Source organism: Acinonyx jubatus, chromosome A2, assembly GCF_027475565.1.
Source record: "Acinonyx jubatus isolate Ajub_Pintada_27869175 chromosome A2, VMU_Ajub_asm_v1.0, whole genome shotgun sequence".
Classification (NCBI taxonomy): Eukaryota; Metazoa; Chordata; class Mammalia; order Carnivora; family Felidae; genus Acinonyx; species Acinonyx jubatus.
The window spans coordinates 6,863,401-6,886,208 of NC_069383.1; the positions used below are offsets into that span (position 1 = coordinate 6,863,401).

Below are 22,808 nucleotides of genomic sequence, written 5' to 3' on the forward strand. Positions count from 1 at the left end.
GACCTGTTCATCTTGCAGTTTCTGCCGTGGGTGCGGGGGTGAAAGCTTTGATAGGAATGCAACCCTCACCCAGTGGGTGGGCATCAGATCCTGGGAGTCATGCACCCATGCTCTCAGCTGCTCTCCCTTCTCCCTGGATGGCCATGCAGGCAGAAAGGGAGCGGAGGGAAGGACCGTGCTGGGGAAGGGGCTGCCAGCCCCAAGCTGCTCTGTTCGGAGGTGGCCTGGAGAGCGCGGGATGCTCCCCAGGACTGCACCTGAACAGAGGGACACACACACATCCTGAGAGAGTCTGGAGGAGCGGCCGCAGTCTGATGCCAGGGAAGGGAAACTGCGTGGGAAAGCAACCGGATGTTGCTCCCCACCTCCCCAACCCTGGGCCTGGGCCAGTGATCTTCAGCATCCCAGACCTGAGACCCTAGGGGGGGGAGTGGCTGGGGGGAGCAGGGAGCCCAGAGGGCGGGGCTGGCTTAAGTTTCAGCTGCAGAGATGGAGATGCCACACAGCCTTATGGGGTGCGTCCCCAGGGACCCAGGAGAAGTGACCCAGGAAGGTCCCCTTGTTGTATCACTCCCTTTCTCTCTCTTGGGCTTTCTGAAGTCGCTGCTGTCCCCGGTCTTCCCTCCCCCTTGACCTCTGGGGGGGGCGCCCTCTGAGGCCCTGGACCTTTCTTCCTCTTGAACCACTTCCAGGAATCCTCTGGTGGTTCTACTCATCCAGCTCTCCTCCCGTCCCCTTGAGAACCTCTTGTACGCCTGACGGGGGCCCTTCTTTATCTGCCCACCCCATGATCGCTAGCATCCCCGGGGTCTCACACTGCACCCCACTCCACGGGCTCAGGGACCACCATTATTTTCTGCTGAAGACTCTCAGCTCTTCACGCCACATCTTCCTCCTGACTTTCAAACCCATTCACCTGACCACTCACTGGACATCTCCACACGGATGCCCTGGACACGTCCGACTCACCAGGAAACAAAGGAGACCACGGCCACCGTTTCCCCTCTGAAACCTGTTCCTCTGTGGCCCCTCATGGAGCCCATCAGCCAGCAGCCCTGGGACGTCCGTAGCTACTGCTCACTGCAGGGCCCCCGCCCAGAGCCCAGAACCTTCTGCATCCATCCCCACCTGCCCCTCTCCCACAGCCAACAGGCTGGTCACCTGCAGCCCTGACCAGACCTTCCAGCCGCCCCCTCGCCTCCGTCCTCACCACCACGCTCCACTGGGACCCTATAGACAGGCTCCTGTCCGTGACACACCCTATAAAAATCATCCTAGAAATCAAATTGGGTCACGTCACTCCCCTGCCTTAAAACCCTTTCATGGCTTTGCTTTGCCCTTTGGGTCAATCCAAGCTCCTCAGCCAGTGACAAGCCCTCAGTGGTCTGGTCCCTCATTCCTCCCAGTGCCTCCCCACCCCCAAACCTCTTCTGTCTCTGTGCAAGAACCACCCTCCCTGGCCCTGGAGGACCAGTGTCCTCTGCTCAGTCTGCTCCGGCCCCTGCAGGAGGGGCAGGGGCGGGCAGACTGGGTGCACTCAGGTATTCAGGAATGAGGCAGGACACGCTCTGGAGACTTGGGGGGCCTGCTTTATTGCTCACCCTCAGGCGCCGTGCTCTCTGTATCTGGGGCACAGAAGAGGCCGGTCAGACTTCCACTGGAACAATCATCTTCCTTCTCCTGCCGGAACTGCTTCTGGGCAGAACCTGGGACGGCTGTATTCTCCTTCTGGTCTCAGGAGAATGTAGTTTTCAGTGTCCACGATCCAGAACTGCGGCTCCAAGCGGCTGCCGGTCTCTCCCGTGCCCCAAATCCACCCACTGAGCACATGCGAACTGGGTGGACAGGGGGGCAGCGGCCAGCAAGCGTGGCCTCAGCCAGGACTTAGCTGCCGCTCATTAGTCATGGATCAGGTTTTCAGTACAATCCACACTCCACAGCCCCCCCTCTCCAGGAGGGGCACAGAGGGTCAGGACAGGAAGGGAGTTTGAAAGGGGGTGCGGTGAGCTGGCATGTCAAAGGGAAGCCCCAGTTGGGAGCTCTGAGCAACAGGCCAAGCCCAGAACCAAGAAATCTAGGTGAGACATAGCACATTCTACCACTGTTCCAAAGACAATGCCCGCTAAATAGAATATTAAATAAATACGCTCAACAAATATTGGAGATTGGTGTCTTCCCCCAGGGAGGCAGCGTGGCAGATCAGGGGACCCCAGTTAGTTCTGGGACATGGGCAAATGCCTGAGGTCTCAGCCTCAATTCTCTTGGGAGGAGGGAGAGTATGGGCAGGGGTCCTGGGTTCCCTCTCATCTGATTCCTGCACATTCTGCTTTCCATGCCTTGTCAGGCCAGGTGCTCCCAGAGCAGGAGTGGACAGGGGCCAGGATGGACCCAGTGGCCCAGTGCCGCCAAACCTCACCTGCATCTATCTCTCCCCAACTCCAGGTTCATCCTCCCTAACTCCGGGTGACCTAGCTGCTACTATGAGGGGGGCTCTGAAACTCACCCCACTGTAGTCAAAGGATGGAATCCAGTCCTGGGCCTGTGCCCAGACTGAGCCCTCCAGGCTGCAGGGAGCTTATCCACAGAGGAGGAGCCAAGATAGGGAAGGAAGATGGAACAGGATATTCTAAGGAGATACAGCTTTCTGAGCAAGCCCATTTAAGCGACTTTATAACTACAAAGAATGCTAAGTAAACATACAGCTTTCAATCCTGACCCAAATTACTATGTTGTTTTTTGTGTGTGAATGTTTTTCCATTACTTCAACTTTCTTAGGGAATTCCATATCTGTAAGTGTCTGAAAATTACAGAATCCCAGGGAAGACCTCTGGGACGCCCTCCGTCCATCTCACAGGGTGAGGAGGTGAGGAGGCCCACAGAGGCAGAGATGCTTCCTGGGATCACAGGGCAGGACTGTGGCAGAGCTGATGAGGACCAGCTGACTCCCCACCCAGGGCTTCCTCTCTGGTCCCGCCTCCCAGGCTGGACCCCCTTCTCCATAGAACACATGCCCTTTCTGGGGCTGCCACATTTGTAAGAGAAAGGTCCCCCCACCCCCCGTCAGCTCCTGGCCGGGATCTACTTGGGAGGGGCAGGGGGAGTTTGAGGGCTGGATAGCTTCTGCTCCAGCCTGACTCTGAACTTGGGGCTTCCCAAGGCCCAGATTGGATGGAGAAGGCAGGAGGTCCCCAAACCAGACAGATCCTGGGGTGGGAAGCATGGAGGGACTCAGATACAGCTGTGAAGGTGGGGACAAAGGGGTCATCAGGGACAGTACAGCCAAAGTCATCCAGAGAACTGGGGCACCTGAAAAGCACATCACACAAAGGGTCACTTCCTTGCCGCGGAGACGCCTTCTCCACCACCGCCTCCCCCCCCCCCCCCCCCCCCGGAGAACTTCCTTGTCCTTGTCTGTGCCCCAGCCACTCGGCTGACTTCAAAAGCTCCTGTGCCCCGAGCCTCCCTCCCTCACAACAGATTCTGGCCACGCCCTCTGTGGCCTGCAAACCCACAACCGTGGCCGGGCCTGCCATGCTTCCCGAGGACCCGGATCTTGCATCCAGCCCTGGTGCCTCACACCCTCCTGCAGCACCGCCAGGAAGAATACACGTGCTTTGCCTCTTCTCTTTTTGTTTCCTTTTTGCCAAATAAATGAATGCCTGAGTGTAAACGTGAACTCTTATGACTGCCCTGTGTGTTCTCCTCCTACGCGCCAAGCCCCTGTCCCACCCGCGGGGTCTGGGCCCCCGGTACCTGGGGCCAAAGCGGCGGCGGTCACTCCCACAGGAAGCGCACGTACCAGATGGTCTCATTCTTCAGCTGCGGCCCAAAGAGGGGGTTCAGCTGAGCCAGGATGGTGATGAGCCAGCTGCCAGGGACAGCACAGGGAGGGTGAGCCAGGACACGGAAGGAAATCCACGCTCCACACCTCGCACCATGCGTCCGGTCACGTGGCCAAGCCGGCAGACACACAGGGGTCTGCGTTTCCAGGTGAAGGGTCCCGTGAGCCCTCCCCCAGTCTGGCCAGCACAGGAGGTTGGCCCGGGGTTCGTGGGTTCCGGCTTAGGTCTGGTTTGATCTGATGTTTCACAGATTTCTAAGACCCGGGCTGGGGCTGGACTCTGGGACAGGGAAGGGGTAAGACGGCCTCCAGAGGCCTGCTGAAGGGGCCTCCCAGCTGAGCCCAGGACACCTCTGGTCTGGGCCTCCCCCAGCGGGTACCTGGGAGCAGAACAGGGCTGGTCTGCCAGCAGGCACGTCAGAATCACCTACTTCTAGGAGCAAGACGAAGAACTGACTCCTAGGAAGGGCTGGTGACCAGAGAGCCCCACGCTGAGGCCTGCTGAGGACAGGACGGGAGCTGTCCTTCAGTCCAGGGAGATCTCCAGAGAACATGGGCAGGCTGCACATCTTGGTGGGGTGGGGCGGGAGGGCCAGACCCTGTTGTCAGGACTTGTGTGCCCACAGTAGTGGGTCCCCAGAGACTCTAAAGGTGCATGACCTCACATGCCAGAAATAGGTCCCCTGGTGCTCCATCTGGTTTTGCAGGAAGGCTCCAGCTGTTTGACCTCAGACCACCCCCCCCCCACCCCCAAAGCAGCCAGTCACGTGGCTGACGCCTGGAAGCTGTCAGAAATCGTAGTCTGCTTATCATCGGCATGAACCCAGAGTTGATGTTTTGTGGAACATAATTTCCAGGCGTGGCATTTTCGTAAGCTGCCCCACCTCTCCACCTGTGCACACCCGGTCTGCGGCCAGTCTCCCTTTCCCGTACGCCCATCTGGTGTCTGTAGTTACCACATCCCACGCACACGCCGTCTCTGCTGTTCCCAGCCACCACCCTCTATGTCCTGGTCTCTGTGCCATCGAGCCCCAGCCCCTCTGAGGCCCTCCCTGCGACAGATGAGGACATTCTGCCGAGCCCCGAAAGGCCAAGAAACAGCACAGAGGGCCTTAGAGACGTTCTGTCTCGGGAGAATCCTGAAAAACCGTACATCCTCATGTATTTAAGCTAACATTTAAGCTAACGTAGTACGGGTCATTATTTTTTAGCAAGTTTTACTTTTTGTTAATGGGGGTAGAAAGTATTTAACATCGTATGAAGTGAAATAACTGACTCAGAGGAATAAATAGTTCGTGATCTAATTAGATAGAACAGGCTTTAACTACAAAACACACCCCAAATATGAAATACATCATGTAAAAAATTTTACATGTGGGCCTTAATCTATGCATTTTGAAAAATTTGGCAGTCTTGCGAAATACTCCAGTTACTTTTATTTTTTATTCCAGTTGTCTTTAAAACAATCTGTTACCTCTTATTATTGTTTCTTATTTTTTTGAAGTTTTTATTTATTTATTTTTAAGAACGAGAGAGTGCCAGCTGGGGAGGGGCAGAGAGAGAGAGAGAGAGGGAGAAGGAATTCCAAGCAGGATCCATACTCAGCATGGAGCCCGACATGGGGCTCAATCTCATGACCATGAGATTATGACCTGAGCCAATATCAAGAGGCGGATGTTTAACCGACTGAACAAGGCCCCTCTGTTACCTTGTAAAGAATCAGTATCTCATCACTGTTACCCGTCCTATTTTGATTGTTCTGAATTCAGAATACCCCAACTATGCCAAGCATAACCCACAGAGATAACGTACGAGACCCAGGAGGAGGGGAGGCCACACGGGCTTCCCATGGCTTGACTGATCACGGGAGAGGCTTCCCTCAAAACCAGAACTTGGTCTTATCCCCTGGTTTGGCAGGCAGGATGATTTAAACTTGGAGCAAGGTGACATACAAGGGGTGTGGGTGGAAGGAGGAGTGTCTTCTTTTGTAAAGGGGGCGGGGCTATCGTGAGTGGCAGTTTTAGGAAGAGAACATCTGGGCATTCAGCACCCAGACGTTGACTCCCTCACCCTGTCCAGGTTCTTGAATCCCTTGGAATTATTCTCCTACATCCCCAGGGCCCCCTTCCCAAGTTTCAAGACTCCTGCTCATCTGATGGTTTGAAACCAGCCGCATCACAACCACCCAGGAGCATGTATTAGAAATATGAACTCCTAAGTGCAGATGTTGAAAACTGAGTCAGTGGGTCAAGGGTGGAGCCCTGAATGCTGTGTCTTTCCATCTCTCCCAGTGATTCTGGTGCCCGGTCGGGCATAAAGAGCACTCAGTTCACAGATGAGAAAACATGGGCGCTACAAAGCTTGTTTGGCTGCTGCATTTGTAACCAGACCCCAGAGTCCAGGACTTCGAGCCCCCTGCTCTCTGTGCCATCCCAAACTGCCTGCTCCCCTACGTTTTACAGACTCAGCCTTTCAAAAGTGGAATCTGTCACTACCAGGACAGAAGAGAGGGCAGGGCTAGGGAGAGGAGGGAAGACGTCGGTCGAACTGGGGGAGTGGTACTTACAAGAGGTAACAGCAGACAGCCGTGGCCACCAGCATGGTGATAATGACTCTGCAATGGAAGCGGTGGTCAGGTCAGGATGGGTGGAACCAGCACCCTCCCAAGGCCAGGCCAGGGCCAGAGAAAGAGCTCCTGGTGTCAGCCCCTTTCCTGTTGGCCTTCCTGATGCCACCTGAACACAGGAGGCTGACTTCTATTCAGGGTGACAATTGTAAGAGGGAAGATAAAAACTCAAGCGTCACCCCAGGGGGAAGCCCACCATGACTGCATCCAGGTTGCATTATGGACCTTCTCTTTACCTCCCTTCTCCACCACCTACTCTCTACCATCTTACAAAAGATACGCCCCCCCCCCCCCCCGCCCGCCAGAGCTGCATTTGCAGCAACACACCATGGAATGTTCTCTGCAACGCAAACTTCGTTGGGCAAGGGGATGGAAAACAGAAGCTGGCAAGAAGCAAGGAGACCGTGAGCCATTTCTAAGGCAGAGTGAGTGGTTATCAAGGGAACAGGTAGCTCTGTGTCCATACAAAGAGGACTCTGGACTCAGAAGCTTAAAATGCAGCAGGAGAGACTTCAGTTAGAACTCACCAAAGTTTGCAGGAGAGGTGAGATACTAAAATGGTTCACAAAGTGTTGCTGTGGGACTTCAGGATCAGGGACAGTGCCCATATGTCCAAGTAGCCTCCATCCAAATCCAAATCAGGCCCCAGGACCCCTGGTCTAAAGCACCTGAAGTCAGTGCCAGAGGAATTACACTGGATCCATTCCTTCAACGTTACTAAGCATCGTGGGCCAGCCCTGTGCTGGGCACTGGGGTCCACGGTGGTGAAGGAGACAATCCTCCACCTAGAGGAACTTATAATCGAGTTCAGGGGAGAGCCCTTCGTAGCTGAGGATAATACTATGCAGAAACTGATAAACTGACCACAAGGTACAGAAATCTGCTAGGGGCCGCTCAGAAAACAAAACCTGCTAAAAATTATTCAATACATAATCCGTGCCATGCGCTGTTTTACACGCGTTATTTCGGGTATTCCTCACAGTATACCCTTAAAAGGCACGTACCACCATCATCCACATTTTACGTATGAAGAAAGTGAGGCCTGAAGGGCTAACGTTCGCTCAAGGTCACCGCTGGTGAGCGGTGGACAAACCGCATCAGCGGCCGGCCATGGCCTCTAGCTTCACTGGCTGGAGGGGGGAACCCTTAACTGCCTCCCGCGTCAGTCGGCCCTCCACCTTTCTAAAGCACCACCGGCTCTGTTCTTTGGCCCCGACCGCCTGCCAGTTCCGAGCCGACGGCGGCCAGTGAGGACAACGGAGGAAGGCGGCGCCGAACGAGCCCTGACCCAAAGCTCGCTGCACCGCCTGCCGCTGCCCGGGGAGGGGTCCGCAGGGAGGCCGGGCCCGCACGCCATCCTTACCCGCGGTTGGGTCCTTTCGGCACGAACCAGGGCCCGGCGATGCCGATGAGGCCCCAGAACGTGGTGAAGATGATGACCGGGAGGGCGAAGGAGTGTGCCGTCATGGCCGGACGCGGGACGCCCAGGCTGGGGTGCCAGGCCGAGCTGCGGACGCTCAGGTGTGCTGGGTCCCCGCCGGCCGCTGGCGCCGAGCATGCGCAGCAGGAACGGGCCGCCAGGGGGAGCTCGCGCAGTCGCCCCCGCGCAGGCGCGAGCGCGTCGCTCGGGCGGGGGCGGGCTTTCCGAGGGGCCAGATCCAGCTTCGTGAATCAGCTCTTGATAAGCTTTGACCGGCGAGACTCACAGGACGCAAGCATGGGTCGAAACAAACGGCTTTATTCAGGGAGCAAAAAGTTGCGAATCCAACGTGGGGTTTTTAAACCTCATTTGCACGTCTCTGAAGCCAGAAGAGGCTGCCGATCGCCCTGAGTATCCTTGGCTGACGGGCACCTGCATGAGGGAATCGGCCAATCTTCACGCTGCCTTGCTAAATACTTAGCGCCCCAGGAACCCAACGTAGGCTTGAGGAAGAACCAAAAGGTCTGGGGTAGGTTACACTGTCTTAGGTGTCTGGCGAGGGCAGGGGGCTGAATTCCCTCCCATCTGGTCTCTATGGCTACTGAAATCAAACTATCAGTTATAATGCCGGTTACTCAGAACGTCAGACCCTCTGGGCATCAGGGGTGGGAGGATGCCAGGATCTGCGCCTGTTGCTGGTGCAGGAGGGTGGAGGCGTGGCTAGGACTCTTGCTCCTTCTCTTCGGCTTGTTTTCTTGTGAGGCAAAAATAGGAAGCCTCTCCAACAAGGGTGTCTCCAGGCCCTGGATTTGAAATGCAGCAAGTGCCTTGAAACAAAACCAAAGAGGTCAGGCTGGGTAATAGTCTCCAGCAAAGGTGTTCACCACGTGTCAGCCCTGGAGTCCTGCACAAAAACGTCGGTAGGCCTCTGTGCCATTAGCTAGCCTGCCTGTGCCTCTCAAGAAATGTGGACAGTGCAAATCGCTGCAAAAAAAAAAAAAAAAAAAAAAAGCATTTTCCATCACCCACTCCAAGGGGCCCAACTTTCTCAAAAGCTGGTATTGGAGGCTTCCTCAGTACATGGATGTGGAGGCTGGATGCTTCCCTACCTGGCCTCCACCTCAGCGCCTAGAGCTGCACAGGGAACTGTGTGTGTGGAGCTCACACACACAACACTGCTCGCGGGACTAGCCTCATGCTCTGAGGATTCTTACAGGATGGAAGAGCCCCAGGGAGGATGCTTGCCAGAAAGTCACCTCGTTTGGGATCTATGGATAGGGTGGGGGCAACGACCCCTATTTTAAGGGGTCTTTCTCTCTTCCACGCCACCAATTTATAGCCCCACCACCTCGCCTAGGGCAGAGTCCGGAACTCCCCACAGAACCTTATGTGAGTGGGGGAGGGAGGCCTGGGCTCCCTCTCGGTGTGGACAGTAACACTGCCAGATCTGTAGCTCTAAAGGCCCGTGGTATATCCCAGACCCCTGACCCTGGGGCTGGAAGAGAGGCATTTCCACAGCCTAATAGAAGGCAGAAAGTGGGAACGAATTCCCGGCTCGCAGCTGAAGAAAACAGGAAGACGATGGCACTAAGGCTAAGTGCTAAAGGTGGGTGACGGGAAGGGAGAGTCAGAAACACTGGGAACCGGGGCGGGGCGGGGGGGGGGGTGGTGGTTAGAAGGCGACAGTCCATACCAGCATCTCAGAGGCTCTCAGCACCTCCCAGGACGGGGGAGAGGACAGAGCGCTGGCTGAGGGCCAGGCGACTTAGCATGCAGCACAGGGCGGGGGCCCCGGCGCAAGGCCAGGACGCAGCACCATTTCCTGCCTGTCTAAAACAAGCAAAAGGCAGGGGTCAAACCTGCCCTCTAACCTCCCCTGGTTTCCTACCCAGGAAGGTTAGGAAGGCGGGACCCAGGCCCCACATCATCCCCAGCAGATAAGCAGCCTAGGAACCTACCAAAACGAAGTGCCCTGGAGGGAAAAGTGCTTTGCTTCAGGGAGTGAGGGGAGAGGGGTGAGGGGGAGTGGGAACACAGTTGTGCAAGATACCCTTCTGGGCCTCCAGGGTAGTGCTCTCAAGCTTGAGTGAGCCCATGAAGTTCCTGGAGGACCTTGATCCAAACTGCCCGTCGCTGAGCCCCAGTCCCAGATATCCGCTCAAGCAGGTAAGGAGTTGAGCATATTTAACAAGCACCCCTAGTGACTCCCAGGCTGGGTCCCAGAGAACTGGGAAGAGCGGACTAGGCCACCATGCTGCTGGCACATTTATGGAGTTCTGTTCCCGCAAGAAGGACGTCGGTAGCAAGGGACGAGGACAAGGGCTGAAGGCAGCTACGTCCACTCTGTGCAGCCCGAGGTCTGACTTTTGGGGAGCTGGAGGCGCCGTCACTCATCAGCCCAGTGGCAGACCAGGAGCCAGCAGGCACTTGAATTCTCTGCTGCCACGTCATGGAGAGGGAAACTGAGGCACAGGAAAGAGGAAGGGATTCATTACGGTTGAACCTCTGCCTGCGGCACAGCTGGGGCTGGAGCCCAAGCCTCCCAAGCGAAAGCGTGGACGTGTCTGCTCTTCAGGAAACCAGGCTCAGGTCAAACATAAGTGCTGCCACCGCGGGAAAGCAGCAGACTCCCTCCAGGAAAGACTTTTCCTCCATTGTCCCAGGATGACCTCTCTGGAGTGCTCTGTGGAGAGGGTTTGGCTTGCCCCTCCTAAGGGAGCCCCTGGAGGAGGTAGAGAAATTCTCTGGTACAAGTGTCCCATCTGAAGTTGAAGCTTCCCTGCTTCTGCTGTAGAGCCAGGGTGAGACCCAGAGCCGGGCCGGTGGTCCCTAGAGCCTGGTGATCCTCTGCATTCACAGTGCCTCCTCCATGCCACTGAGGCTGTGGGCAGCCTCCCCAGAACGCTCCCCAACCATCCAGGGGGGATGCTGGGGTGGGGGGTGCTTCTGGAAGCCCCAACAGCCTCTCTCCCATTTCAGAGAAGTCCTCTTGCTACCAGATCATGGGGTGGAATCTTTCATGATGGGATTATTTCCTGAAGCACCTTAAAAATGAATTTGAGCTAGGAACCTTTCTGCATATTTAAGTGCCAGGAGGTCACCGTTGCTCAGAAAGGGGCCTTGGGAAGCAGGTTTGTGCTCCTGATTACCCTGCCTCTCTGGGAGGTGGGCTTAACTATCTTGTCGCTGCCCACTTCCTGGTGCTTGGAGAGCACCCCCTCCCCCAAGCAAAGACTCTAGGGCAGCCTTGATTCTGCAGAGAGCCTGTCACCATGATTCCCGGGGGCAAGGCAGCAGCAAGGGGGCGGGAGGGGGGCCTCCAAGGCAATCCCTAGGATTCCTGCTCCAACGTGAGCTCTCCGTCAAGACAGCTTGGGGGCCTCTTGGCTGGTAGGAGGGTACAGGAGTCTGTCAGGAGGGTCCACGATGCAGTCCTTCAGGATCTCCACCGGCTCCTTGTAGGGTGGAACGGGCGGTTTCTGGGTCACAGCCTCCTCCACATAGAGTGCCCCCATCTTCTCCTTCCTGAGCCCTGGTCCTTGTGCGAGGGGAAAGAGAACCCACAGTTACACGGAGGGGAAAACAGATTAGATGATGACCCCTTCCCACATCCACTGTGCCCCAAGGAATGCTGGGTGAGAATGCAGAACAGCCTGGAGATATGACTGCGCTGCTCTTGGCAGACCTGTTCTAGACTCGCTCTGTTCTCTCACCCTGGGGTGGTGGGCCTCACCTGGGGCGATTCTGCCCTCCAGGGGACACGTGGCAATGCCTGGACACACTTCTGATCGCTACAACTGGGTGAGTGCCAAGGGGGCCCAGTGGGTACGTAAGGGGTGCAGGTCAGGGGTGCTGCTGGAGACCCGATCACACACAGGCCGGGCCTCACAACGAGGAACCTTCCAGCCCTCAGTGTCCACAGTGCTGAGGTTGAGAACCCTGCCTGGAAAGGAGGGCCTTATCCTATCAAATCTGGTAGTGCCCTGTATTTGCTTCAGATGTACTAGTCCCACCGCCCCCTGCAAAAGGGCACACTTGAGAGCACCCTTCACCCCCACACGGCTGGACGTGGGGAGCAGCTCACTCAGCAAACGCGTGGGCAAAGGATTCACTCTCCGGCTCCCTACCTTTCTCCCCGTCTCCTCTCTCCACTTCCACCCCAGGCCCCTCCCCTTGCCCAGCAATGGGGCCAGGGCCGCCCTGCTTCCTGGGGAGCCCCTGGCAAGCCTGATACCCTGTCCGCAGCTGATGACCACAGACCGGGCGGTAACCACACAGGAGCACAAGCAATGGAAGGGGACCAGAAACAACAAGATGTCAAGGAAGAAACGTCATTGCTGTCACTGAGAAGTGACACACGAATAGCCTGGAGGACCTCTTTGGTTTTCAGGGACTACTTGAAAAGAGGAGACTTGCTCACTTCAGACTCAGTAACTCACCTCCCATATAACATAAGCGTCCCTCCAGTCCGTCCCCACCCCGGCCCCCAGGCTAGTTGGGCTGTGCCCCTCACAGACGCCTCCCTGCCCAGGATGCCCCAGCCCTCTCCTCCACCTAGAATCTTCTTCTCGGCCCCTCCGACCTGACTTCTTCCCTCCCGAAAGAGCCAACACAGCACCGCGGAGAACGTGAGCTCACCACCCCAGCTTGTCCAGTCCTCTGGTTACTTCCAGTCCTGGTCTTAACCTTCAGAGGGTGCCGCTGGCATTAGGGGCCAGACGTTGTGCACTCGACACGTATTAATTCACTTTACAGAAAAAAAACCAAAGCACAATGCGATTAACCTGCCCGACGTCACACACTAGTTAGCGGAACCAGCGGGCAGACTGGCTCCGAAAATTCGTGCTCTCAGCACTACTCCCTGCTGCCCGCAGCGAGTATGCCCTGCCTCCCTAGCCGGATCATAAGCTGTGTGAGGGTAGATGTTGTGTCTCGCGCACCCACTGAGACCACGCCTATTGTGACAGCTGACACAGTGTCAAACACCTCCGTGTCCAAGATCAGCATGGGATTGGGAAGATAAGATTCTCTCCCTTCGTTTTCCCACGTCCAGGAACTCTGTCACACGGACTTACCCACATGGGAGCGAGGTGGCGCTTGGGCACAAGTGTAGACGTGGCTGAAACGCCGGCCTGAGGAGGTCAGGTACCAGTGCTGGATGGCGGGCTGGGGGTCGTACTCCGTGACTGCCACACCGTTCACTGCCGTCATCATAAGCATGTTGATCACCTCGTTGGAGAGCTTGGTCCTCTCGTCGGTCCTGATCCGGTTCATGGCACTGAAGCCCCGCTCACAGCAGGAGGTGGAGACGGGAACGCAGGCCACCACAGCCACCAGCCTGCTCAGCAAGGGGAACCGGTAGTGCTGGGCCAGGGCGTTCTTACACAGCATGGAGAATGGGAGGTTCTTGGCGATGGCTTTCAGGCCCAGCCACTCCTCCAGGAGTGCTTCCTCGCTGTACCCTGCGGGGAGGGAGAGCTCAAAGTATCTGGCAAGGGCAAGAATGTCATCGTTCCCAAAAGTGGCAAGTTCAATCCCACTTGGCCAGGCCATGGTGTCAAACACCTCCATGTTCTTGAGCTGCGGGGGCCGGTCTGTGTCAAACCTTTGCTGGAGGTACTCGATCCCGGTCAGGATCATTCTCTCCCTGTCCGCCTGGAACCGCTGCTCTGCCATCTGCATCCTGTCCAAGAAGATGCCATGGAGCCGCCCGTCCCGGAAGCCAGCGTTGAACTCTTCCTCTTTGGGCCCTGCCTGGTGACGGAGGGTCTCCAGGGCCACGTAGGCCCGTCCCAGTGTGGAGTTCACCTCCGTAATCAGCACGATCTCCTTCTGGCACACCTCGGACAGAGGCCTGTAGATGCTCAGGAAGTCCAAAAGGAAGTGGCAGAACTTGACGAAATGGAAGCTTTTCATCAGCTTCAGCATGCCTCTGGCCCTGTGCCCGATCTGGCCCCCGGCTTCTGCCACGCCCTGGAGGTGCCTTGCCAGGGCCGGCCAGCTCACGATGAGCGCGTTCAACGTGCGCCTCTTGCTGGCCACCCACCTGACGGCGTTCAGGTCCTTCAGGCGGATGATTTCCTGCTCTAGGGGAGCCGCGCCTTCCTGCAGCTCGTTCAGCCTTTTATTCGAGGACTGATAAAACTTGAAGACGGTCCGAATGTGTCGGTCACACTTCTTCACCAGATCGATGCCCCCACAAGCGTCGACCACGGCCAGGTGCAGCCGGTGGGCGACGCAGTGGACAGGCAGCAGCTGGGGGATGACCTCCTGGAACTTTTCCACGAGGCCTCCTCTGCAGCTCAGCATGGTCGAGCCATCGGTTCCCAGGCCGACCACCCAACCGGGCTTCCGGAAGGGGATGTCCAGTTCATCCAGGGCAGAGATGATGGTCTCAAAGTATCCGTCCACCGTCTCACTGTAGAGAGGGGCCAAAGTAATGTACGACTCTTTCACCTCCATGCCCTTAAAGTAGCGGATATAAATCCCCACGCAGGACTGGTCGGAGGCGTCCGTGGAGCTGTCCAACAACACGCTCACACAAGGGGAGCTCCGGACATCCTCGAGGATCTCCTTCTTGAGAGTCTCAGAGATGTATTTGATGAACTGTGTGCACGCGGTGCGATTGCGGTACTTGCCCAAGATCATGGTCCCGGTGCTTTGGAGGAGTTGCAGGATCTTCTCAAAGTCATTCAGGGGCCTCGAGTGATAGGCGATGGAGTAGGCGGCGTTGAAAAAGTGCTCCATGTTCGCCATCAGGTCACTGGAGATCTCTGGGACCGGGGCAGCCTGAGGGGTGTCTTCCTTGACTTCCACGGTGTTGACACAGAGCTTGTGTGCTTTGCTGACCTCGTGGTATTTCAAAGTCTCCACTTTAAAAGGCCCCGTGTAACCGCGGACTAACCGGGATGATTTGTCGTGGAGACTAGGTCTTTCTTTGCAAGCTGAACAGAAGAGCTTGGTCTCTTTGGGGTCGATTACTAACCATGGGAACTGCCCAAACCATGACCTCTGGATTGAACGGGGTCTGTAAGTCCTCTTGATTTTCCTGGGTCCATCTACTTCGACTTCACAAAGGCTGGGATTACCGTGGGAACTACGGGTCTCCACTGAAGGGGCCGGAAGCACTGTGGATTCTACAGCCAAGGCCTGTGCATCTGCCTCTCTTCCGGCCACCATTTTCTTCTTCCCTTTGGAGCAAATACAAATGTGCTTAGTGTCGCTGCCCAGAACTCTGTAGCCTCCTATCAACTAGGATATCCAATTTAATGAGTATCCCTTATGCAAAGCAGAGCTGAATGTGATCTACCTTTCTAGAAATCATCAGTGACTTCTCTTTAAACCATTCCCCATTGTTATCTGTGTAAGTCAGCTTGCGGTCTAAGAGAGGTCCACTGACCCTTGTGGGACCTTTAGCCAGCCTCCCTCTCTCCATCCACACAGCTACCCTGGGACCGTGTGACATCAACTGCTAGCAAGCTTAATGAGCCACCTTGGCCATAGATGCTATTGGATAAACAAGTGACTTCAATCCTCTTTCGGGCACCACAAAGAAATGAGGTTAAGTATCCATAAGTCGTCTTATGAGCCTTAGAAAGAAGGAAGGTACAGGGGCGCCTGGGTGGCTCAGTCGGTTAAGTCCAACTCCAGCTCAGGTCGTGATCTCACAGTGTGTGAGTTCAAGCTCTGCATCGGGCTGTCTACTGTCAGTGCAGAGCCCACTTCGGATCTTACGTCCCCCTCTCTCTCTGCCCTTCCCCCCGCCTCTCAAAAATAAACATTTAAGGGGCGCCTGGGTGGCTCAGTCGGTTGAGCGTCCGACTTCAGCTCGGGTCATGATCTCACGGTTTGTGAGTTCGAGCCCCGCATCAGGCTCTGTGCCAACAGCTCGGAGCCTAGAGCCTGCTTCGGATTCTGTGTCTCCCTCTCTCTCTGCTCTTCCCCCACTTGCTCTTTCTCTCTCTCTCCTTCAAAAAAATAGATAAAAACATTTTAAAAAATTAAAAAAAAATAAAAAATAAAAAAAATAAACATTTAAAAAATCTTATAAAAGAAAGAAAGAAGGGAGGTACCGAAGTATTCACAGTAGCTACTAGCCAATAAGCCCCTGACTGAGATACACAAAACAGTGAACTCTCACAGGCCAGGGTGCTGTCACAAAAAACTGGAGGGGGAGGGAAGAAGGGCGGCTTGCAGGCTTGCAGTCACAGAGTTCCTTATAACCAGTGTCTCCCACACATCGCCCCCACCAGCTCTACCACAGACCCCATTAGCATTCTGCTCATGAAAGGGCCTCGTTTTTCCCGTACGGACCCCGTTTCCCAGGCTGTCTGACACTTGGATGGCACAGTTAAGTTTCTTACTCATCTTTGTCCACCAGGGCCTAAAACAAGGCCTGTTGCACAACAGGAGCAGGACAGGGATGGCTGAGTGAACACTCTGTGACTCGCTGTGGCCACGTGGGCCCCAGGATGTGCCCTTCAGAGCTCAGTAGGTCAAGACTCACCTGGAGGACGACCTTTCCCCCACTTGGGCCCGTTTGGGTCCTTGATCCAGGGCGCAGCCCGACGTTCCAGCTTCAAGATCAAGTCTGGTTTGGCAGCCGCAGGCCCTAATGCAGGGACGAAGAGTCACACTGAGGTCCCTGCTGTGGACCACCAAGTCAAGTAGCCCGCCCGAAGCTAGTCACGGAAACAGAAATACTCAGGGGTGGCTCTGGGTCTATCTCTTAAGAAAGTCTATTCAGCCAGGGCCACGATGAAAACATACGCACGTGGCAGGCCAATTTATGCCTAAAGCCCGAGAGACAGTCAGGTCCAGATGCTAACGTGCATCTCTTAGCCAGGATACATAACGTCCTTAGCTCCGCAGACCAGCCACTGGAGACAAGAGTCAGCTGATTGCATCTAGAGGAAAGGTGGGTGTCGGAGGAAACAGGATACAACAGGAGGAGAGAGGGCAGGGATGGTAAAGCCACGCGAGAAGAGTTAGACTGTCACGGGCACTATGCTGGCTCAAGTGCCCCCAGAGTCACCATGGCTGGCCTATGGGCAGGTATCTTACTACATGAGTTATTTTCAAGGGGCACTTGAAAGGCCCCTTAAAAATGTCTGCCACCTGCAGAGGAACCTTAAATATGACTAGAAGCGGGTCAGGCCTTTGGGTTAAGCACTGCCCTTTATTTAAAAAATGAATATTCTCAGGGGTAGGCAAAGAAATTGCTTTCTTGATTTAAAATAGGGGCGCCTGGGTGGCTCAGTCAGTTGAGCGTCTGACTTCGGCTCAGGTCATGATCTTGCGGTCTGTGAGTTCAAGCCCCACATCGGGCTCTGGGCTGACAGCTCAGAGCCTGGAGCCTGCTTCATATTCTGGGTCTCCCTCTCGCTCTCTCTCTGCCCTCTCCCACTCATGCTGTCTCTGTCTCTCAAAAATAAACACTAAAAAAATTTTTTTAAATAAATAAATAAAATAAAATCCATTAATATCTACCTACATGCTTTGGTATGTGTGTGAATGTGTGTGTAAAGTCCCTTTGGAAAGACAAATACAACTGCTAAGCGTGGGTGCTTCTGGGAAAATAGTGATTATTGTCACTATTCATCTCTAGGGTCACTTGAATACATTTATATATTTATATCTGTTATGAGTGTGTATCCATATATTTACTACTAATAAAAATATAATTTAATACATTGTTAAAGTGCAGTAGACTGGATACATCCTTAAAACATGTCTAAAATGAGGGCAATGGAATAATAATAATAATAATAATACAAGGAAAAGTTACTGAACACCAGATGCTGGCAAAGTAGGTGGCAAGGAGAAAGAAGCGGATCTAATGGCAGAATCCCCCAGAGACTCGGGACGAGGGGCCATGAGCGGCAGAAGGTGGTGAGTAAGAAATGGGTAGAAAGGGTGGGCCCACAGTCTGCAGAGACCATTCCAACCCGGGTCGTCCCACCTGCCCCAGGAAACCAGAGAACACCGCCACCCCCACCTACCCTCACTTGAGGAGAATGGAGATTTAGTCCACAGAAAAACAGAAGTGGGAAGGTTCCAGGCCCGGGGAGGGTGGGGATAGTGGACAAAGAAGGAGAAGGGTCATGATAATGAAGAAAGAGTCTGTGTTCGGAAATGTGCACTACTCAGCTCCAAGAACACAGGCTCGGCTTCTGGCCCCAACCAGGGGACTTGGAAGAGTTTTCTTTTCTTCTTTTAAAAGTGTTTACTTATTATTTATCTTGAGAGAGAGAGAGAGAATGCAGTGGAGGGGCAGAGAGAAAGGGAGAGAGAGGATCCCAAACAGGCTCCAAGCACAGAGCTGAATACGGGGCTGGAACGCACGATCGATTGGTGAGATCATGACCTGAGCCAAAATCAAGAGTTGGATGCTTAACGGACTGAGCCACCCGGGTGCCCCTGGAAGAGTTTTCTTTGGAGAAAGAGAATTGCCCCTCCCTGTCCCCTTCTGCCCCAAAGGCCTCCGGGACATTGACTTTTGCAGGATTCTCAGTGAGACCTGCAGGTTCACAGCGGACACTCTGCAGTGAAACCCACCCCTTGATGAGTCCCAGCTGCGCACAGAGCTTCCAGCCAAGGTTTGTCAAGGCTTTACTCTTAAACCTGGATGAACCACACGATATTTATTTAAGACAAGCCTCTGACATGAAACGGGTAGGAAAGAGATCGGAGGAACTAGAGAAACTGCAAGGAACAAAACAGATCTCCAAAAAACAAGCCTGAATTCCTGTTCCCAGAGAGAAAAGTCATGATAGTCACCCACGAAGAGAGTCATAGGGGTTCTTAGATTAAAAGTATGATAGAAGCGGGGCACCTGAGCAGCTCAGTTGATTAAGCTTCGGACTTTGGCTCAGGTCATGATCTCACAGTTCATGGGTTCAAGCCCCATGTCGGGCTCTGTGCTGACAGCTCAGAGCCTGGACCCTGCTTTGGATTCTGTGTCTCCCTCTCTCTCTGCCCCTCCCCCACTCACGCTCTGTCTCTCTCTCTCCCTCAAAAACAGCATTAAAAAACAACAAAATACGATAGAACAAATGACAAAATTAAGTAGATTGTTAGCAAATAAAATTGAGAAAATCTCCAAGAAAGTAGAACAAAAAAGACAGAAGCAGAAAAGGAGAAGCAGAAGGAGGGAGAGGTGGGGAAGGAGAAGAAAATAAAACCAGAGGCTCAATTTAGGAAGTCCGCTATCTAACTGATAGGGCTTTTTGGAGGAAAGAAAAGAGAAAATCAATAGGAAGAAATCATACAAGAATGTCTCCCCAAACCAGAAAATGCAAGTTTTCAAGTGGAAGGGAAGCACTAGGTACCCAGAACAAGAAGTGAAAAGTCACTGATGCTATAAACACTTCAGAACACTAGACTAGATCTTGAAAACTTTCAGAGTAGAATAAAACAGGCTGTGTTCAAAGATTTAGTTAGAAAAAGGTATTTAGGGGCGCCTGGGTGGCTCAGTGGGTTAAGCGTCTGACTTAGGCTCAGGTCATCATCTCGTGGTCCATGAGTTCGAGCCCCATGTCAGACTCTGTGCTGGCAGTTCGGAGCCTGGAGCCTGCTTCGGATTCTGTGTCTCCCTTTCTTCCCCTCTCCTGCTCACATTCTGTCTCTCTCAAAGATAAACATTAAAAAAGAATTTTTAAAAAAAGGTATTTTAACTTCTCTTCAGCACCAGTAAAACCTAAATGCAATGCTTTCAAAATACTGAGGAAACTATTTCAAAGCTACCATTTTTTTTTTTTTTTTTTTTTTAGTGTTTATTTATTTTTGAGAGAGAGAGAGCAGGGGAGGGGCAGAGAGCAAGGGGGACAGGGGATCTGAATCGGGCTTCGCACTGACAGCACAGAGCCCAATGCAGGGCTCGAACTCACGAACTGTGAGACCATGACTTGAGCCAAAGTTGGACACTCAACCAACTGAGCCATCTAGGCGCCACCCCCCCCCCCACCCCCACCAAGCTACCAACTGGAAAGCAGCATAAGGCATGTCCTCCCATGCAGCCTTTCTTGGGAAGTTACTGGAAGATGTGCTCCAAAAAATGAAGATACAAACCTGGAAGAGATACAGCCAGGGGACAGGAGGGGGACAAAGGAAACTCTGAGGCCACAGCTGTGCAGGCCTAAAGAATAACCAGCTTGTCAGACAGGGCAGGAGAATGGAGACCTGATAACAGAAGCCCCCGGGGAAAGAATGAAATTGATCGGTCACAGGATGTCTGAGCATGTGGAAAAGCTCTTCAGAGGAGGTTTAGAATTCCGCTGGACAGTTGGAGAAGAACTGGCAATAGTACAGAAAACTAGCAAAAAAAAAATTCAATTTCAGGGGGGGAATATCCTACAAGGAAAATCATCATACTATGCCACTTTGATCAGAAATAAATAATACATCATCATAATTATGCAAATAATTTACATTGAATTAACCAAAACAGTATGATATACTTGTTCTGAGAGGATTGAGGGACAGAGTGGAGGCCCAGGGTGGTGTAAGAGGGCTGGATCTTCACCGTCCATAGTAGTAATCAAGAGCAGGTATCACTCTAAAATCAACAAACCAGAAACAGCAACAGACATATTAAAGTGTGAGTCTGCCCGTCTGTTTTGGTTCAAGGTCCAAAAGATAGGAGGGACGCCCAGGTGGCTCAGTCAGTTAAGTTGTCTGACTTGGGCTCAGGTCATGATCTCTCCGTTTGTGAGGTCAAGCCCCTCACTGGGCTCTGTGCTGACAGCTCAGGGCCTGGAGCCTATTTTGGATTCTGTGTCTCCCTCTCTCTCTGCCCCTCCCCCACTCACGCTCTGTCTCTGTCTCTCTCTCTCTCAAAAATAAATACACATTAAAAAAATTAAAAAAAAAAAACACAAAAAAACCCAAAAAGATAGGAGCCAACTGTCCCCCATCCCAAAGCTAGACCACTGAGGCCTGACTTGGAAAGTGGGTGGCTGAAACACTGGGCTGGGACCCGAGCCCTCGACACAGGGAGTCAGTGCACTGGGAGTGAAGAGGACAGGAAGCTGGATACTAGAGATGTTTCTGGAAATGGATGTCAAATACACTGTGAGGACCCCTCCCCTACCATGGAGAGAGGTGGCACGAGCTACTTTCCCCTGACCTTAAGCCTAATGGGGATGACATCCTGACCTTTATCTCCTGGGCTATGGGGCTCCTCATGAATCCAGGCCTGGAAAAGACTAAAAGGCAGAATCTGACGGGCTCCTTCATGGCAGCCATGTTGGGAACAGCCTACATTCCCAGACTTTGTTGGAGCAAAGGATACCTAAGTGTTTTCCATGGTCCAGATGTGGGCCCCTGAGGGAAAGAGAAGGGTCTGGAGCCACTTCCAGGGACTCTGCCCATGACTGCCTGTTGGCAGCCCAGGAATGAGCCACTATGGGGCTGACAGCCAAAACAGACATTCACCGTGTAGAACGGGTGGCAGTAAGGGATGGCGGGGGAGCGTAGAGCCCACAAACTCACCCAGAGAATCAGCTTTCAACTATCCGAGCCACAAGTGGAAGCCAGGTAAAAGCTCTGCGGCACCTGTCCTCCCCACTCAGCCACCACTGCGCCCCCCACCCCCGCCCCGGACACACCAGAAGTCCCGGGCCAGGCGGAGGGTAGGAGGAGAACGCCCTTCTTCCTACACAAGACACCAGATTCCAGACCAGAGGCAGGTTGAGGGGGAAGGGGCAAGAAACTTCAGCTTTAGACGAAGCCCAGATAGTCTACTACCTGACAAAGCCTACACTTTTACTTCCTAACTTTGCAGAGGGGGTAAATTTTTGTACCATTTAAAACTTACAGTTTCAATAATAATACAAGAAACTCCAATCATTTACGTTTTGTCCTGTTTGTTTTCTCACACTCATATGTTCGTGTGCCCTCCCCTCCCCTCTTTCTCTCCTCTCTCTGCATACATGTATGAATAAAACATAAATATTACATAGGTGATATTTTTCTGAACCATTGAGACTACACTCTTTTCATACCCCCTTTATCCCTAAATACTTCTGCATGTATCACTCAAGAAAAACGACATTCTCTCATGGGGTAGGTGGAATTCCGCTGACAGTGCGGAGCCTGCTTGGGATTCTGTCTCTCTCCCTCTCTCTCTGTCCCTCCCCGGCTCACATGTCTGCACTAGCTCTCACACATTCTCTCTCTCAAAACAAATAAATAAACTTTCAAAAACAAAGCAGGGGCGCCTAGGTGGCTCAGTCGGTTAAGCATCTGACTTCGGCTCGGGTCATGATCTCAAAGTTCGTGAGTTCGAGCCCCGTGTCAGGGTCTGTGCTGATAGCTCTGCTTCAGATTGTGTCTCCCTCTCTCTCTGCTCCTCCCCTGCTCACACTCTGTCTCTCTCTCAAAAATAGAGATTTAAAAAAATTTTTTTAAAACAAAGCAAAACAAAGGACCAACAGGATTCGACACACTGTTGCTGGCCCAAGGATGGAGAAGGCCGCATGGAAGGGACAGAGGGCAGCCTGCAGGAGCTGAGAATGACCCCTGGTCGAAAGCCAGCAAGAAAACAGGGACCTCAGTCCTACCACTGAGAAGGAACTGGATTCTGCCAACAGCCTGGATGCTCTTGGCAGTGATTGTTCCCAGAGCCTCCTCATAGGAAGCCAGTCTGATGGACACCTTGACTTTGGCCACGTGAGACCCTAAGCAGTGAACGCAGCTGAGCCCATCTGGACTTCTGACCTCCAGAACTTCAAGATAATAAATGGGTTAAAAAGTTAGCCACTAAATTTGTGATATTTATTTACTGTGTGGCAACTGATCTCACCCGGCTAAAGGGAAACCAGAATGGAGGCCACAGTTTGAACAGACCCCCTAAACCACTCATAATCACGTAACCAAATCTTTAACTGCCCCAATTTCACCTAAATGGGGGCGCTGACCCT

General features: G+C 53.6%; 2 protein-coding genes and 1 long non-coding RNA gene across 5 annotated transcripts in view; 1 reads left to right on the top strand and 2 right to left on the bottom strand.

Annotated features, from left to right (window-relative positions):
- Positions 1–1,551: 1,551 nt before the first annotated feature.
- ATP6V0E2 (ATPase H+ transporting V0 subunit e2) lies at positions 1,552–8,052 on the bottom strand. The gene is made up of 4 exons (XM_027075758.2): positions 7,831–8,052; positions 6,408–6,455; positions 3,754–3,868; positions 1,552–3,306 (listed from the first exon to the last, which is right to left on the bottom strand). The coding sequence occupies exons 1-3, from the start codon at positions 7,932–7,934 to the stop codon at positions 3,775–3,777; spliced, it is 246 nt and encodes an 81-aa protein (XP_026931559.1). The 5' UTR covers positions 7,935–8,052; the 3' UTR covers positions 1,552–3,306; positions 3,754–3,774.
- A 51-nt stretch (positions 8,053–8,103) lies between these two features.
- Positions 8,104–12,441, top strand: LOC128314683 (uncharacterized). Its single transcript, XR_008296553.1, has 2 exons — positions 8,104–9,493; positions 9,954–12,441. It is a non-coding gene; the product is annotated as an uncharacterized LOC128314683 (long non-coding RNA).
- The window catches only part of ZNF862 (zinc finger protein 862), a 37,095-nt gene continuing 22,472 nt past the window's right edge, over positions 8,186–22,808 (bottom strand). For all 3 annotated transcript variants that reach the window (XM_027075724.2, XM_015082405.3, XM_053217912.1), the window contains 3 exons: positions 16,394–16,498; positions 12,963–15,077; positions 8,186–11,425 (listed from right to left, as the gene is read on the bottom strand). In XM_027075724.2, coding sequence (XP_026931525.1) covers positions 11,250–11,425; positions 12,963–15,077; positions 16,394–16,498 — 2,396 coding nt within the window. In that variant the 3' untranslated portion in view covers positions 8,186–11,249. The remainder of the gene's footprint in view (positions 11,426–12,962; positions 15,078–16,393; positions 16,499–22,808) is intronic.